The sequence below is a fragment of the Lynx rufus genome, unplaced genomic scaffold (assembly GCF_022079265.1).
Source record: "Lynx rufus isolate CCGP_SWC_20201006 ecotype Redwood Valley unplaced genomic scaffold, mLynRuf1.p SCAF_6, whole genome shotgun sequence".
In the NCBI taxonomy this organism is placed as follows: domain Eukaryota; kingdom Metazoa; phylum Chordata; class Mammalia; order Carnivora; family Felidae; genus Lynx; species Lynx rufus.
The window spans coordinates 9791624-9810821 of record NW_025814878.1 but is presented as its reverse complement, the minus strand read 5'-3'; the positions used below and the strand labels follow the sequence as shown (position 1 = coordinate 9810821).

The following is a 19198-nucleotide window of genomic DNA, read 5'->3' as shown; positions in this document are numbered from 1 at the left end:
TTTTTAATTTTTTTTTTCAACGTTTATTTATTTTTGGGACAGAGAGAGACAGAGCATGAATGGGGGAGGGGCAGAGAGAGAGGGAGACACAGAATCGGAAACAGGCTCCAGGCTCTGAGCCATCAGCCCAGAGCCTGATGCGGGGCTCGAACTCACGCACCGCAAGATCGTGACCTGGCTGAAGTCGGACGCTTAACCGACTGCGCCACCCAGGCGCCCCAAAAATTTTTAATGTTTATTTTTGAGAGAGAGAGAGCGAGAGAGAGAGCGAGCATGAGTGGGGGAGGGGCAGAGAGAGAGGGAGACACAGAATCCAAAGCAGGCTCCGGGGCTCTGAGCTGTCAGCACAGAGCCTGACATGGGCTTGAACCCACAAACCGTGAGATCATGACCTGATCTGAAGTTGGACGCTTAACCAGCTGAGCCACCCAGGCACCCCTCTATGTGTAAGTTTTTGAGTGACTACCAGACTTCTCCAAAGCAGCTGTGCCATTTTACTTTCCCACCAGAAGTGGAAAAGGGTTCCGTTTTCTCCACATGCTCCCTGGTACTTGGTTCATCTGCCCTTTTGAATATTATAGTCATCTTAGTGGGTGTGCAGTGCTTGTATCTCACTGTGGTTTTGCCTTGCGTTTCCTTGATGACGTCGATCCAGTTTGTTTTTAGTGAACGAAATTTCCAGTGTCAATCTTCATCCGCGTAAAGCTAAAAATTAAAGACGCCTTCCGGAAGACTGTGCAGCAAGCACCCTGATGCATCCGTGTGAACGTTGTGGGCTGTGCGCCCCTGGTAATTGAAGCAGTGCTCTTCTGGGTTCTGAAAAACGGTTCTTAACAGCCATGACTATTAAGCTCTGATCTGTTAAGATAAATTCTGCTTGTGGATGGGGGAGTTGCTCAAATACTAAAATGTTCTGGGGCGCCTGGGTGACTCCGTCGGTGAAGCGTCGGACTTCGGCTCAGGTCGTGATCTCCCAGCTCGTGGGTTTGAGCCCCACGTCGGGCTCTGTGCTGACAGCTCGGAGCCAGGAGCCTGCTTCCGATTCTGTGTCTCCCTCTCTCCCTGCCCCTCCCCTGCTCACACTTTTTCTCTCTCTCTCTCAAAAATAAATACACATTAAAAAATTAAAAAAAAATGTTTTGTAGTAGGAAGGCGTAATGGTGAGAATTTCTGTTGGTTAAACATAATTGTACAGAAGCAGTTCAAGACTGACCGGTCATGAACATTTTGCCAGACTTGTTTTTGGTCTCTTACATGTGTCCTTTTGTTTGAACTCTGAGACATCAGAATACTTGGCAAGAGGTTAGCACTGACTCGTAAGAATAAATTCCTCATTCTTCTTCACCACAGTACCATTATCACACGTGAGAGGCTTAACATTAATTTTATCATCTAATAATAGAGTCCATATTCAAACTTACCCTCTTCCTTAAATGGGTTTCATACCTGCGTTGAAAAAAAAAAAAAGATCCAGGATCTCCTCAAGATTCCCAAATTTCATTCAGCTATGTTTCTTTTTAGTCTCTTAAACTAGAATATGTCTCCCATCTTCTTGTTTTTCATGGGATTTATTTTTATGGAGAGCCGGCCAGTTTCATGCATAGTGGGTTTATCCAGTTTGTTTTTCTACGACTGGAGAACATTCTTAGCCAGAATACACCTGCCTGATATTTAGTGCTTACTGTTACATCACACCAGGAGTCTAGAACATTGGGTGGCCCCACTCTAGGCGATGCTAAGTTTGATGATTTGGTTAAGGGCTCGTACCAGATCTCCTCATTAGAGAGATGCTTTTCCCGGGGCTCCTGGGTGGCTCATTCGGGTTGGCGTCCAACTTTCAATTTCAGCTCAGGTCATGATCTCACGGTTCGTGAGTTCAAGCCCTGTGTCAAGCCTGCGGTGCAGAGCCTGCTTGGGATTCTCTCCAGCTCCCTCTCTGTCTGGCCCTCCCCTGCTCTTTCTCTCAAAATAAATAAGCTTAAAAAAAAAAGAAAGAAAAGAAAAGAAGCTTTTCACTGTGGGGTAACATGGCACGTTGATATAGACTGTACTGTGGCCAAACGATGTCTTAGCATCCGCTGATGATTCTTGCCTGACTCCCGTTGGAGGTTTGCAAAATGGGGACACTCTTATCCACTATTTTTTCTACATTTCTTCACTTGGCATTCTTAGGTATAAAAGACTTTCCCCCCCCCTTTTTTTCCGTCTTTTCTCCCTTTGTTTTCCCCTTTACATTAAAGATAGTTTTCAACAACGTTACCAGCATGTTTCCAATTTTTACTTCAAACTTGCCTCAAGGAAGGAAATCCCTAGCAGGGCACTTCAAAGACTCCTCTTGGTGGGGACATGTCATAGAACAAGAGAAATGGTGAGATAATTGTTGTTGGATTGGTTAAAAGAACGGGACCAAGGTGGTTATTACCCTTAGTTCTTGAGGATCACCTGGCTGGGAGTGGTGATGGTGGAGGGGGGGTAGGGTGGCAGGGAAGGGGGTCACTAGAGTAGCACATCTGACTTTAATTAAAACATGTCAGACAATTTTGGCAGAAATGCTTATTTTTTTCCTGAAGGAAGTTGTGAATTACCTGATGAGACATAAGGAGTTCTGTATCTGAACAGGTCAGGGTCATTAAGCATTGTAAATATGGAAACTAGAAATTGTAGAAAGATTAAAAAGTAGCAGGAAGAAAAAAGTTCCAACTTAACATAGCCTTTATCTCTTTTGTATGTTCTTAGAGAAAGACTCACAGTTTTAATCATTTTTAACTTCAAAGCATTGAAAAACAGACTCAGGTTCATAGCAACAATGGTATGAAAATGGAGGTAATAGTTCTTTTATTCCTTTCAAAAAATTTTAATGTTTATTTTTGAAGGAGAGAGAGACAGAGCATGAGTGGGGGAGGAGCAGAGAGAGAGGGAGACACAGAATCCAAAGCAGGCTCCAGGCTCTGAGCTGTCAGCACAGAGCCCGGAGCGGGGCTCGAACCTGCGAATCGTGAGATCATGACCTGAGCCGAAGTCAGACACTTAACCAACTGAGCCACCCAGGCGCCCCGTTTTCCTTTTTTAACTGTTTATTTTATTTATTTTGAGAGAGAGAGCGAGGGGAGGGGCAGAGAGAGAGAGAGAAAGAAAATCCCAAGCAGGCTCCATGCTGTCAACAAAGAGCCCCACATGGGGCTCTATCTCAAAAACCGTGAGATCATGACCAGAGCGGAAATCAAGAGTTGGCCCTTTTTTACCGACTGAGCCACCCGTGCCCATGGAGGTCATATTTCTAAGTCAGTTCTCCCAGACCTGTTTGAACCCCTTGAAGTCAAGCGATGGTGCTGATTGTGTTACCCTGACTGCCATTTTTGTTGCAACAAGCTGTCCTTTTAATGGCTCTTAACCTGCTGTTTCTGGAAGACATTTGGAAAGCCAGAGGTTTGGCAAATGAGAATCTAGAGGTGGACAGTGTCCCTCATGTTAATTTGAGGTTTCCATTGTTAGTTGCATTCAGGGTGTTGAGCCCTCCGAGCGTCCCTGTAAGAGTGCACGTCCATTTTACATTGAGAAAAGGGAACAAAACCATTGACTACATTTTTGAAAAATGAACCCACCCTCCAAGAAAGTGGTGTAAAAAACAGCTTGACTACTATCTTCCCTTAGAAACACTATCGTAGGAGACATCACATTGCTAAAGTTCACATGTTGCTGTAAAAGACCTTCGAATGAATCATTAACAGGTTTTTTTTTTGTCAGAATACTTTACACATTTTATATTGATTTAGTAATTTGAATGTTTAAAAAAATCTCATACTATCACTGGAAGAAGTAAGATTTTATAGGATTATTTTCCTGCCATCTGTCTCAACAGGACCACCTACATATCATTTTTTTATCCAACAAGTTGTACATTTATATTTTCCACTATAGTGTGGGATTGCAGAAAGGCTGTTTTTATTATTTCTGTTGAATGACTTTATGCAGATTAAGCCATTAGAATACCTCGCTGACTTGGAAAAATGTTCTAATTATCTAGACATCTAGACTGGTTTTGTTTAATTGGTTAACATTCATCTTTGCAAGAAGAAATAGCTAGTAAATAATAAAAATTAGATTGAACATAATTATTAATGGATGACCTCACTAGCCATTTGTCTCGGTCCTACAATTGCTCATTGACACATTGATCAGACTGAAATTTTGTGTACAAACAGAACTCTGGTAGTGTTGAGCCTCCACAGACCGTGAAATACAATTTGCAGAGAGTTAAACAATAAATTTTGTGGGCTTTTTTCCTTCTGTGTTCCAGGAGACCTTTTAAATCTTGAAACAAATTTACATGTAGCAAAGCTAAAACTGTGCAAGCTAATTTTCCTAGCAAGGTGTTCTGGTGGTTGGAATCTCTGTTGCAAAGGCTCCTTAGGAGAAGCCAGCAAGGGGTTGAAAATGCAGGTTTCTACCTGCAAGTGTCTGCTTCCCGTGTTTGAAAATGATGAAGACATTTGTATAGGTGCTAATGCGCTCCATTGCATGTTTCCGTTTTTGCTTAGGGCTTTAGTGGAACTGAGAGAGAAAGCCTAATGAAACCGAGTTAGCTTTAGCTTTGTCAGCAGTCCCCGTCCCCCCCCCCCCCCCCCCCCCCGCAGTTGTTGAAGGGATACGATCAGGCTCACGCCCCAGCTCTGCAGTCACTGCAGCTTGTTTCCCCCGGGGGACAGAGCCTCACACAAAGGCAAGCCAAGCAGGACTGGGAGTGGCTAGAGGAGCACAAGACACCTGGAGATCCAAGATTTGGAGGAACTTATTATTTATTTGCCATTTCTTTTACCTGCCCCACCCCCACCCCCAGGAAGTCGTTGATTGTGTTTTATCAGTCTTGTGCCTTTATGAAAGATTTAGATAGCCCGTTGATTTCCCTGTTCCTTTTTATTGTTGTGTCTCTTTAAAAGAAGAATACAAGGGCACCTATCCTTTACAAGACTTATCCTTTTGGGATTGATGTGGAAGGATTGACTTCGAGGTGGAGTTCTTTGTGAGCCCGAGCTCAGTTTAAGCGATGTAAGACAAATCTCGCTCACGGTCATTTAGTTATTTAACAAGATAACAAACCTAAAAACAAATACAGCAAGTTATACAGTCTTGAAGATTCGGAAGAAAATGAATCCGTCCTTTCCTAGGGGTAATTACTTCTGCAGCTGTTTCAAGGTGGGTTCTGTACTCTGGGGCACCAGATCTCCATCAGACAGATGGAGATGTCGAGCAAATGTCTGAGCACGGTTATTAATCGATGGGGCTGCGATAAATGTTTGTCAGTTATAAATGTTATGTAGACTGGAATGCTTTACTAAGCTATATATATACATATATATACACACACACACACACACACACACACACATACATATATACGTATATATATGTGTGTGTATATGTGTGTGTGTGTGTATACACACACACACACACACACACACACACACACACACACACATGCTTTTACTTAAAAAAAAAAAGAGAGACCTGGATTTTATCTTTTTTTAGGGGTGGAAAGTGCCTATGATAACCACACCCATACAGATAAGTAACTCATTTTCTGGATCTGCTCCTCTTTAAGAGAGTTTTTAAAATGCAAAATGGATGGAATAAGAAATCCAGGCATATTGTTCCTAAAGGTCTAGACATTTATGAGGGGGAGAGCTTTATAGAACTGAAATAATACAGAACTGTTAAATTCCTTTAACTCAAAATTTGCTGCTTAATAGAATCTCAATAGATATTTATTGAATGAGTCTCACACTTAGATCTTAAAATGAGAAGGCATAAAACCGCAAATAGACTATTGCCTCCTATTTTCCCATTTTCTTTGGTATAGTATATTTTAACAGGGCTATAAATCCTACTTCTTTTTTAGCTTTTCCCTTCTGTTCTTTTTGAACAAATATAAGACATTTTAAATGCTAATAAGTGTATACATAGGAACAGATTTTAGGACTAATGTGTGGATTTTGTAAGCATTTATTCTCCAAGTGTATCAGTTTGCCAGATACTGGTGTATCTTCTAGTAAAAAAAGCATTCATCACTGAACTATACGAGACATGGTAAGCCTTCCCTTTTCAGACCCTTAGGGAGTAGCTCATAGATGTGTGTGTTTCTTGTACTACTGTGGAAAGAGGAATAGTAGATAGAATGTGTTCATCTTCTCATTTGTATTTTATTTAAAATCTACGATAATGAAAATGTATCGTGTCTGATAACTGAAAATTTCATGAATTAACTGCATATTAATTTCTGTGTGAATGTTGGGGTCTATAATGTATGAATGTGGATAGACTCACAGTGAGGGAGAATTCGTGTGCTGTTTATCGTTATCAAAGATGCACCATAAGTCCGGTTGGATTTTGATTTGGGAAAGGTCCATTCTTTAAACACAGATATGCTGGAGATTGCTTTCTCTCTGCAGTAGACAGTGGTGCTTCAGTTATGCGAAGAGAAGGCCTAGTTCATGACTGAGCTTTGGACAATGAGTTTAAAACTGTTCTTCCAGCAAAACCTCCTGCTTATTTTCTAAAATCCTTCAATAAATCTTTAAATTCATACTGTACTCTTTTAGTGGCCTAGAATGCCCACACCCAGAACCTTATTCCAGAACTCTTGGGAAGACACTTGTTATTCTAGTGTTTTAAAAGATTGTATTGCCGGGGCGCCTGGGTGGCTCAGTCGGTTGAGCGCCCAACTTAGGCTCAGGTCACCATCTCACAGCTTGTGAGTTCACCCCCTGCACCAGGCTCTGTGCTGATGGCTCAGGGCCTGGAGCCTGCTTCAGATTCTGTGTCTCTCTCTCTGTCTCTCTCACTCTGCCCCTCCCCTGCTCACGCGTGGGGTCTCTCTCTCTCAAAAATAGACATTAAAAAAAACTTTTAAAAAAAGGTTGTATTGCCTAGTATTATCTTCTTAAATATTATCTTAAAAAAAAAAAAAAAAAGTAAAGATACAGGAGACAGGAACAGTGGCCAGGAAGCTGGGATTTTTGTAGGGTGGTTTCTACTCCAAACAAGGTCTGTGACTTTGGGGCAAGTTCTCTCAGAGTTTGGTTCTCAATGGTGTAGTTAGAGGAACTATTCTAAATGATCTTGAAGAGGAATCGTTCAAGCACGGCTGTTTCATGCTATTGCTGTATGTAGTTTTTATTTATTTATTTTTGAGAGTGGGGAGGGGCAGAGAGAGAGAGAGAGGGAGAGAGAGAGAGGGAGGATCCCAAGCAGGCTCCCACACCGTCAACATGTAGCCGGATGTGGGGCTGGAACTCACAAACTGAGACCGGGACCTGAGCCGTCATCAAGTGTTGGACGATTAACTGAGCAACCCAGGCGCCCCATGTCTCCTTTTTAAAAAATGTGATATTATTAGATACTTTACAAAATACTCAGAACACTGCCCCTCCCAATTTTGGCATATGAAGACTATCTTTCATTTACAGAATTCCCTATGTTTCCATGTCACTTAACAAATACATCACAGCTGACTGAACCATTCTTTTTATTTGCCAGTGAACACGATGACAGCTTATTTCCATTCCGTAGGGAGTGACTTTGTTTATGGGCCCTCCCCCCTGTTATTTCCGCAAGGTAAGCGTCCAAGGCTTCGGAACAGAGTAGAAAGAACACGCGCTTTGTAGTCAAGACATGTGTTTGTATCCCTGTCTGCCACTTACACAAGATAAGTAGCTTAACGTGAAGTTTTCCTCTACGAATTGGGTAGAAGGCTGCAAAGGGCTTGTGTTTACAAGTTATGCTAATTTCGATGCCACTGGGGACAGGTAAGTGCTCAGACTTTGCTGCCGCATCCCTGATATTGGTAGTTTTCCCTTGACAGGCCAAGGATGGTATCTTAAGTTTGCTTTGGTGTTTGCGTTTCTTTTTTAAGAAAAAAAAAATTTTTTTTTTTAAATTTTTTTTTTCAACGTTTATTTATTTTTTTGGGGACAGAGAGAGACAGAGCATGAACGGGGGAGGGGCAGAGAGAGAGGGAGACAGAATCGGAAACAGGCTCCAGGCTCTGAGCCATCAGCCCAGAGCCTGACGCGGGGCTCGAACTCACGGACCGCGAGATCGCGAGATCCCGCAAGATCGCGAGATCATGACCTGGCTGAAGTCGGACGCTTAACCGACTGCGCCACCCAGGCGCCCCAAGAAAAAAATTTTTTAACATTTATTTTTGAGAGACAGAGAGAGACAGAGCAGGAGCAGGGGAGGGCCAGAGAGGGAGACACAGAATCCGAAACAGGCTCCAGGCGCTGAGCTGTCAGCGCAGAGCCCGGTGTGGGGCTTGAACTTGTGAACCATGAGATCGTGATCTGAGCCAAAGTCGGACGCTCAACCGACTGAGCCACCCAGGCGCCCCTGGTGTTTGCATTTCTTTAGTTTATTAGAGCAGACGATACATTTCCATGTGTTGATTCATGGATTTAATTTCATGCTATCAATGGTATTTATTGCCCACTTAACCTGTTGGGGTCTTATTATATGCTTCAAAACTCATGGTTTATAGTTTCACATTTGCAGGCAGTCAGCTATATAATTTTTCCAAATTTTGAGTGTGTTTGTGTGTGTGTGTGAGAGAGAGAGAGAGAGAGAGAGAGAGAGTTGTTTACAGTGTCTTCTTTTGGGTACCAGGCAAAGCTCCCAGTCCTGACTTAACCCATTGTGTCCTGATGATCCCACAGAATTTTCAGTCTTGGGTTTTGGTGTGTAAAGCATTCTATGTGAGGTTGGGACCCAGTTTCTTGGGGCTTCTTTTCTCCACATACGTTTTTGTTTATTTAACAAACACTTAAATAGTGTTTGCTCTGTATTAACTTGAGCAATCCTATCGATGTTATGAGTTATTAGCCCCATTTTACAGATTAGAAAACTGAGGCACGCTCTGAGTGGTGAAGTAGCTTGCCTAAGGTAACACAGCACCAGTAAGCAGAGCCTGGGTTGAAATCCTGGAGACCAGGCTCCAGAGATGGCTCTCTTTACCTCTTATTATGCTAATGGAGTTATTCTAACGGAGCATACCAAGTTTTTCCCTTTAGTGCGTGGACCGGTCACATAACTTGGTTTTGGCTCTCACATAAGCTCACCCCTCACATTTACAGGGCCCAAGGCAAGAATATAAATGAGGATCCGCATACCACATGTCGAAATATTTTAAGTTTCTTAATCAAGCTAATTGTTAAATGTTGTATCCTCGTTCCTGACCATTAAACCTTCATAATGACCAAGAAGGCCAAATCTGAGCATCGAATTCTTTTCATTTTTTGGAAATTTTATTACTATTTTTAATGTTTATTTATTTTTGAGAGAGACAGAGTGCAAGTGGGGTAGGGGCAGAGTGAGAGGGAGACACAGAATCCGAAGCAGCCTCCAGGCTCCGGGCTGTCAGCACAAAGTCTGTCCCATGAGCTGTGAGATCATGACCTGAGCCAAAGTTGGACGCTTAACTGACTGAGCCACCCAGGCTCCCCGCCTTTTTTTTTTTTTTTTTTTCTCTAGTTTATTTATTTACTGAGGGCGGGAGAGAGGGAGAGACAGAGAACGAGTGGGGGAAGGACTGAGAGAGGTGGGGGGACAGGATCCGAAGCGGGCTCAGTGCTGACAGCAGTGAGCCCCAGGCGGGACTTGGACTCACAAGCCACAAGCTCGTGACCGGAGCCCAAGTCGGACGCTCAACCGACTGAGCCACCCAGGCGCCCCTGCGCTTAGAATTCTTAGACCTTCCATGTCAGAATGTGGGGATGCGGGGAGCATCCAACCCGCCCTCTTCTCACTCCTGGCTCACCCTACACCTTGAGGGGCCTTCAGCTCACGCATGTGATTGTCTAGCTCATGGTCCGAGCTATGTCCCTACGCCCCAACCTTCACCGTAACAAATGCCCTTTGGCTGGCTTCTCGGCCCTGTGAGCACCATGATCTTGGGTCCCCGGGGCAGGCGGGACATTGATTTCAGGTAGGTTTCTACTCTTGGTGCCTGTAGGGAGGGGAGAGCCAGAGAAGGGCCAGAATGGGAGTCTATCTAAAGTGAGGTGCTCTTTGGCCTGAATCTAACAGTATATCCAGATTTGAAGCCAGTGCTGCTCTCCTGACGCCTCTCGTGTGTGGACTTGATCGCATCCTTGCTGTCTTCCTCCACGTCTTGCTACTACTCTTGACGTTCAGGTCAGACAAACGTGAATTATTTACTTAGAGCGTATCGTGTGTAAGGTGCTGGGTGTGTAAGGGAGATGCTGTCCCCACCCTCATGAGTCTCTGTCTCAGCTTAGCCCTCGCCAGCTTCCCACAGCACAGCCCGCATTCACGTTGTGTCAAAGTACAGAGGTGATGGCGAAGGATATTGATTTCTTCCTGATTGGCCCAAGACGGATCCTTCGGGAAGGAGGGTAGGGGGAGCAGTGGAACGAGGAGGCTGTTCTCCAGGGAGGCTCCGCTTGTGCTGTAGGATGGTGAGGAGTTAGGGTTTAGGAAGCAGGCGAGACTCACATGGCAGACGCAGAACTAAGGAAATTAACAGGGAGGCCAGCTTGGGACCCTGCAGGCAGCAGGAAATCAGACGTGCAGTGTTGATGCCTGAGCTAGGGCAGAAATCAAAAAGTGGATGATGCAGACAGCACTGAAAAGTCAAAAAATGATGGGACTTGATGGTGTAATATGATAGGGAAAGGATAGGATAAAACCGGCAGAGAGGTTCAGGGTAGGACCTGAGGTCCCTGCATGGGGAACGACACTTATTTTGGAACGATGCTGGGAGTGTCTGACCACAGCAAACCCCCTCAGGTGGAAGGTTCCTGTTAAGAATGTAACAGATACCGCCTAAGACCTGACTAAGAATAAACAGTAGACCATAAAACCTGTGACCCACAAGGGACAGTATGGCCACAGACCACCTCTCCTACGTTGGAAACGAGCCAATCAGAAATGGACAACCCAGCACCTAGAGCTATCAAGCCAATGAGGGTTGGACCTGAGAAGGAACCAGCGGGATGGGAGGGGGAGGGGACGACCAGAACCTTATGTAAAACAAGGACCCGCCTATAGTCCGCGGGCATTTACCTTTGAATGTCCCCTCTGTAAATGGAGCTTTCCTACTTTTCTTACTTTCTAATCTTAAACTCTAATAAACTCATGCCTGCCGTTCATCCTGTGTCCAGTCTTCATTCTTCGAATTGGAGACACAACGAATCCCTGGTATTGCGGTAAAAAATCTTGCAACAGTATCCGTGTGGGGTTGAATGAGAAGCAGAAAAGCCCAAAACGATCCCCAAGTGTCTAGGTTCTTATACCTAAGATGTTATTCCTTTCCTGGAAAGGAGTAGTATCGAGAAAAGATGGCCTAGGGGGTGCCTGAGTGGCCCAGTCAGTTAAGCGTCGGACTTCAGCTCAGGTCATAATCTCATGATCTCAAGGTTCATGAGTTCAAGTCTCTCTGCTGTCCGTGCGGAGCCCGCTTCTGATCCTCTGTCCCCGCCTTTCTCTGCCCCTCGCCTGGTCTCTCGCACTCTCTCAAAAATATAAATAAATAAATAAATAAATACTTAAATAAATACTTAAATAAATTTAAAAAGATGGCCGAACCATTGGGGCCAAAAGCTAGGAGAGGGCAACAAAAGCAGGGATTTGTTCTTTGTAATGCTAATAGCTGACATTGATTGCTCACTACCTGTCGGGTGCTTTCTTAAGCACTTAATACACACAAACTTGTAAATCCTCTTTCTACCGAGGGCTGAAACAGGTACCTAGAGAATCTGGGAGTCCTTTTTTCAGTGTCGGGTCCTGTTGGTTTCATCTCCAAAATACATTACAGGTTGAGCGTTCCTGTCCCCAAACTCTCCTCTCTGGTTCCAGTTCTGATATAGTTGCAGTCTCCCTGCCTCTCTTTCATTCTGTTGTCTACTTTGCAGCCAGGTTGATGGTTTGGGTGGTTTTTAGTGTGTTTATGGTCAACTGACATCCCATAAAGCGTGTGTAAGGTGTGTGGCTTTGGTGGATTCTTACAAAGTGAACACCTTTGTAAAGAGCTTCGGTGTCAGTTTGTAGAACATTGCCAGCGCCCAGAATCCTCCCTTGTGGCCCCTTGCAGTGCGAATTGTGTCCCCCTTCAAAATTCATATGTTGAAGCCATAACCCCCAATGAAACTATTTGAGGATAAGATAAGGAGGTAATCAAGGCCAAATGAGGTCATGGAGTGGGTCCTGATTGAAAGGATTTATGTCCTTAGAAGAAGAGACACCAGAGAGTGTCCCCACTCATTATCTCCGTGTGCCTTTATCTCCTTCCTTTGCCCTGTGAGCGCACAGTGAGAGGGTGGCCATCTACAAGCTCAGAAGCAGGCTCTCATCAGAAATCAAATTGCCTGGCACCTTGATCTTGGACTTCCCAGTCTCCAGAACTGTGAGAAATAAATTTGTTGTTTAAACCACCCAGTCTGTGGTATTTTCTTATAGCAGCTTAAGCTGACTGATACAGAGGCTTTGGAAAGTGAGCTTAGAAGGTCAGTAAAGAAAACAAAATGCAAGAAGTATGAGTAGATAGTGGTCTAGGTTGCAGATTCATTCCATGGACTTGTTTTAAGAATAGTGTGAAGGGGCGCCTGGGTGGCTCAGTCGGTTAAGCCTCCGACTTCGGCTCAGGTCATGATCTCGCGGTCCGTGAGTTCGAGCCCCGAGTCGGGCTCTGTGCGGACCACTCAGAGCCTGGAGCCTGTTTCAGATTCTGTGTCTCCCTCTCTCTCTGCCCCTCCCCTGTTCATGTTGTGTCTCTCTCTGTCTCAAAAATAAATAAACATTAAAAAAAAATTAAAAAAAAATAGTATGAAGAATGTAATATGAGGCAGCAGAATGGGGAGTGTATTTTGGGTCAAGTAAGACTAATTCCATCATACAAACTTAACTATTAAAGCAGAATGTTTATCCCCTACTCCCCATAGGCAGTGACTGGACAGGTTTATAAGACATTTGCTAATTTATATTTCAGTCTCAAAGCTTTTTCCCCCATCATTATGTGAACGGATAGCAAATAATATTTTTCTGTCTGGACAGTGATTCACTTTATTGAGTTTGCCATTGAACTATTTTTTCTTTGCCTGGAAGGGGATCATACAAATTAGAGAAAACTGCATTTCATTTTCCGTGTGTCTTTCTCAAACTGCAATCTTCAAGGGGGAGTTTATGGAAAGGAGGGAGAGGATGCTTTTTAGCAGAATAAAATGCACATTTGAGAAGAATGATAAAACAAAGTTATTTTTTTTTAATTTTTTTTTTGTAGTAACGTCTCCAGTAATCTCTTGTTTAGGAAGAAAAAAAAAGTTTTTAAAAAGTTTTTTAACGTTTATTCATTTTTGAAAGACAGAAAGAGTGTGAGCAGGGGAGGGGCGGAGAGAGAAGGAGCAGAATCCGAAGCAGGCTCCAGGCTCTGAACTGTCAGCACAGAGCCCAGCGTGGGGATCGAACTCACAAGCTGTGAGACCATGACCTGAGCCGAAGTGTGATGCTTAACCGACGGAACCACCCAGGCGCCCCCATCAGCTGTCTCTATTAGATGCCAGCTGTTTATGAAAGCACTTGTGGACAAGGCAAGCCAGTCTGCGCTGTCTATCCTAGAGTCAGATCATTTGCTGACTGAGATTCCTGAATGTGGTCTGTTGAGAATGGTAGGGCTCAGAGCTTAGAGTTCTGAGCTTATATTTTCTAGAACAAAACAAATAAGGACCAGAGCTGCCAGTGTTGACCTGACCAAGATGCCACAGTCGTTGGTCTGGCGGAACCAGCTGAGGCGGGTGCAAATTCATTAAAGAACCATGAGCACACTGTTGAAACTGACTTTTCAAACAGTAGCTGCTAACATTAATTACGTGCTGTTGTAAAGTTGGTAGTTACAACTGAGGATTGAAAATTTTAATTCATGTTTTTGTTGGATTTGGGATACATCTGTCTTGTGTCTCATTGTCCCTACCCTCCCTACCCCGGAATTAAAAACTTCTGGGGGCCCCTGGGTGGCTCAGTCAGTGAAACGTTGGACTCTTGGTTTCCGCTCAGGTCATGATCTCGGGGTTCGTGAGTTCGAGCCCTTCGTCAAGCTCTGTGCTGAGAGTGGGGAGTCTGCTTGGGATTCTTTCTTCTTCCCTTTCTCTCTGCCCTTCCCCTGACCCTGCTTGCTTTCTCTCTCTCGAAATAAATAACGAAGTAAAAACTTCTATATTTGAAGACAGAGTTCCTCCCAAATTAATGCTTCTGTCTCATAAATCGGGACAAGACTCCTTGAGTATTTATGTGGGGGCCTATTCTCTGTCCCACTGTCATGCTGATAAAGCTAAAAATTAAGGTATTAATACCATTACTAGATGTTCTCTATTAGCTAGCAGCTCTAAAAGCTATTTTGACAGGTATAACTTATGATTTATAAATTAGGTTAATGGACTCCTTTTTTACTGGAAAATGCACTTGTGTGAGATCACTTATATTTAAGTAATAATTAAGTACCAGTGGCAAGTGCAAATGCACATTAAGAGATGCAAGCTGATATCTTCCACCCTGAATGCTTAGAGATGGTTATGCACATTTACGTTTCTCTGTAAATGCACCATGATGCTTAGCCAGACTGAACACTTCTTTTGTGTTTTTTTATGTCCAATACTTTCATTTTATTTTATTTTTAATTATTTATTAAAAGATTTATATCCAAGTTAGCTAACATATAGTGTAATAATGATTCCAGGAGTAGAATTTAGTGATATTTAGCGATTCGTTACTTACATATAACCCCCAGTGCTCATCCCAACAAGTGTCCTCCTTAATGCCCCTTGCCCAATCAACCCATCCCCCCACCCACAACCCCTCCAGCAACCCTCATTTAAGAGTCTCTTCTATTTTGCCCCCCTCCCTGTTTTTATATTATTTTTGCTTCCCTTCCCTTATGTCCATCTGTTTTGTATCTTAAATTCCACATAGGAGTGAAGTCGCATGATATTTGTCTTTCTCTGACTAATTCCGCTTCATAGTTCCATCCATGCAGTTGCAAATGGCCAGATTTCCTTCTTCTTGATCACCGAGTAATATTCCATTGTGTGTGTGTGTGTGTGTGTGTGTGTGTGTGTGTGTGTACCACATCTTTATCCATTCATCAGTCAATGGATATTTAAGAGTCTCTTATGTTTTTGTCCCCCTCCCTGTTTTTATAATTTTTTTTTTTTACATTTATTTATTTTTGAGAGACAGAGCACAAGTGGGGGAGGGGCAGAGAAAGAGGGAGACACAGAATCTGAAACAGGCTCCAGGCTCCGAGCTGTCCGCACAGAGCCCGACGCGGGGCTCGAACTCACAAACCCCGAGATCGTGACCTGAGCCGAAGTGAGACGCTTAACCGAGTAACAGGCGCCCCCCCCCCCCGCCTTTTTATATTATTTTTGCTTTCCTTTCCTTATTATAACTGTTCTTAGAATAGTCACTATTTCTATATAGAAAAAAAATATTTTAGTGCCTCTGCATGCTTAGAGGACCTAGTATTACGGTGTTCCTTCTGTTCCTTCTCAGCGAGTTCAGGTTGCCTGATCAGGGCCATTCGGGCGACAGGACACGGAGGAGGCCAAGGTGCCATCTTGGCTGAGCGCCCCACGACGGTGCTGGGTAAGAGATCCTTCCAGCATGACCCTGCTGCACCAGCTGGACGCCATGATGAGCCGAGTTTAGGCCGGCCGGCCGGACATGAAGCAAGGCCTGCTGCCATCTCTTTTCTTCCACCCCGGCCCTCCCCTGACCTCACCTCTCCCCTGCCCCCGCTCTTCTCCATCCTGGGGGGTGTGCCCGGTGGAAAACCTCCAGCCAAGCCGACTGATCCCTGGCACGAGGGCCTCCAGCATTTAGTCAGGATGCCTCACTGCCTTTGTATCGAATGCTGTACGAACTCACCTGCATTCTGATTTGTTTTCCTTTTGAGAGCTGTTTCCCCGTTGTGGCAAATGACCCAACCCGGGGTCCCCGTTCACCAGTGGTCAGTCTCCTGTGGTCAGCATCTGCCTCCGGGGACGGCGGCTGCCCGTGTGAACCCCCTGAGGACCTGTAGAAACTCCTCTAACAGCTGGGTACCATTCCCTGGGGTTCTGATTTCATTGGGTCGGGGTGGGGCCACGGCAACTTTGCGAAGCGTTCGTCCCATTTTCTAGGCTCTGGATGAGAAATGTGCTCAGAGGTCTCACGGCTAAAAAGGAGGCCCAGCTGGGATTCCCTCCCCAACTGCCTCACTGGAGAGCACACCCTTTTGTCTCCCGTGCCCTCCTCTGCCACTGGGTCTGCAGAAGCTTTGTAGTATTTTTACCAGTTAAGGGCATGGTCCTGCCATCACCTGCCTTTTATGAATGTGTGGGCCTCGGCAGTCTTTGTTTGACTCCGACCTGACTTAACATAAACACTGGCTGTGCTCTGGCCGCAGGACCGCTCACGTCACTTTTATTTTGGTCTGCAGCAGGCCATCTGAATTCCGGGGAGCACAGAGCTGAGCACACACGTCCGAGAAATCCATGTCAGTTTATCATTTTGATTCTGCTCTTAACCAGCTACAAAACCCTAAATGGATTCTCCAAAATGGCGTCTTCGAGTCCATTATCAGAGCTAAATGTTTAATAACTTTATTGAATAATCCATGCCATGGTGTCTAGGAAACTCTCTGTTTTGTTTTGTTTTCTTTTTAACATGGAAGGGGGCATTTCTGGAACTCTGGAGGGCTTAGCATAGCTCTCCCGTCCCCCACTCCTCCTTCCTTGCGAGTGCCTTTCCTAAAAGCTGCAGACTGGAGAGGTTCTGGCAGTGCCCCTGCGTGGCAGGTTTCAGAAAGCAGCAGATGTGAGGCAGACATTTAATCAATCGAAAAGCGGTTTAGAATTCAGCCTGGGAGGCTATAGATTCGCTTTTCAGCAAACACAGCACGGCACTCTGGAAAACTCTGTGTTGCTTTTCTCGTCTGTAGCACGTTTTTCTCCGCGACTAGGCTAGAAATATTTGGAGTAGAACATTGTGGAATAGCAGTGTTGGTTCTTTGCTAAATCACATTACCTTAGATGGGCCATCTTTACAAGTTAAGTTCGTTCTCCTGAAAACAAGACCAGCAGTCCTGCTTGTTCGTTTCCTTTTTTCACATCACAGGGCCCACAGACTTAGAACTGAAGTAGCAACACAGCAATCAGTACATTCACTCGGTGATCAATAAATTCACTCTCTCTGGATTTTTTTTTTTAAATCAGCAGTTATTTTAAGCAATGTGGTTCAAAGGCAGTACAACCACTAAATATGCATACTGATAATGTATGTTATTTAACTTTGATCTCAATTATCCTCCTGATTAAATACTTTGGTTGGGCAAAGCTTGTAGTAAACTTACGGTCTCATTTCCCCTCACTGTAGTCATCCACATGGTGTAGGACCTGTAAGAGGTGGTAATTTGTGGGCTGCTTAGAACAAGCAATTAAACCAATTCATCAGGATGGGAGAAGAGCTTATAAGACACCCTCTCCAACTTTTCCATTTCTGCCTTTCTTTCTTCATATATACAGGTGATAGCCCTCTACCACTGGACTCTCGCTCAATCCCAGATGTCTATTTTAGTTTGCATAGTGGAGTTAATTGTGCCACGTTCGGGAGCTGCACATTTTTCATAACTTACTCCCTCTCTGAAGTTTCTGATGCTCATGGCTTAGGGATACATTTTTGGTTAGAAGAAATAATCCTAGCGCCTAAAGGTTTTTGAACCTTAAAATCTATAAACTTTACTTCAGGTGATGTTGGTTTCCTCCTTTGTCAAAACTGTTTATCTCTGAGGTTAAGAAACTATCTAGCCTTTCTAAGACATACAGTGGATTTTAGAACTTTTTGTATTATTGAATTCCTGAGCAAGGATGCGATAATGGTATTTTGCTACCTAATGGAAATCCCTTTGAGAGAGTCTTTTTTTTTTTTTTTTTATGTTTATTTTTGAGAGGGGAGGAGCAGAGAGAGAGGAGACACAGAATTTGAAGCAGGCTCCAAGCTCCCAGCTGTCAGTGCAGAGCCCAACGCAGGGCTCGAACCCATGAACTGTGAGATCCTGACCTGAACCAAAGTCAGATGTTTAACTGAGTCACCCAGGCGCCCTTCCCCACCTTTGAGAGGGTCTTAACAAGAGAGTAGTTACTCGAGTATGGTGTGTAAGGATTAGGTGGGAATTGGGCTCCTGATTTCTGCAACTACATTGAACTTGATGGTACATGGATCAAAAGGAAAAGGCATTAGAATAGTCAGATGCTTCAGAACACCAGTCTTTTGCTTTTAAGGTACTCATCTTCACTGTTCTCTTCACATTAATATTTTGCTTAATTTGCATTTGGGATCTGCAGATAACAGTGAAGTCAATATGGCAGGCAGTTGATTTCCCCCGTATATCTTGCAGGTGCAACAACTCCGAGGGGGAAAAATAACCTGTCTTAGACATTCATCATATGTCATAACACTAGCAAATGTGCTTTGAGGATCCGTATCCTGAGATGTACAATTTGACAAGATCTGGAGAGCCTCACCCCACTCTGAGGTCCACACTCAACCAACCAACAGATGTTAGCTGCCTACTAGGGTTTAAACATGGACCTTCAGCGTTGCTTAGAAGCTTAAGATGAAAGTCATTAACCTGAAAGTGCGGCTTGTTTCCTGTCCTTCACACAACAAAGTTTTCAACTGTTGGGTTGTTTAGTCTGGTCTGTTCCCCCCAAGTGGACACACTGGTCCCGCCACTTTGAATTTCTGTATTAGATGGGTTTTATCAGTGACGCAAAGGTATATAAGTAGGACCGTGTTTCCTGGTTTAGGGAAGTTGGGGGGGGGGGAACAGTTTAAGCTCCCCCCTTTTCTGATTCAATGAGGCTGAGTAGTGGTTCTTAGCCAGGAGTGTGAGGATCACTTCCCAGAGGGGACACGTGTTCGGTAGAGGCCACCAGCAATACCTCCTGTCCTGTGATTCCAGCACACAGGAGGATGCTGGGGCTATCAGCGTACCAGAATCCTTGACCTAGGATTCACATGTTTCTGTGGTTTTATTGAGCATCTCTGTTCTAATTACGACACAGACCTAAATGCTGTGGGAGCTGCCAAGTAAGCCCTTCACGTACTGGAATCCTGGTGGACCATCTTCACACAGCGAATTGCTGTAATTAATTGG

General features: G+C 44.2%; 1 protein-coding gene across 1 annotated transcript in view; it reads left to right on the top strand.

Annotated features, from left to right (window-relative positions):
* The window catches only part of AKAP12 (A-kinase anchoring protein 12), an 87527-nt gene that overhangs the window by 8452 nt on the left and 59877 nt on the right, over positions 1 to 19198 (top strand). The window contains exon 3 of the mRNA XM_047102232.1: positions 15553 to 15881. Coding sequence (XP_046958188.1) covers positions 15553 to 15881 — 329 coding nt within the window. The remainder of the gene's footprint in view (positions 1 to 15552; positions 15882 to 19198) is intronic.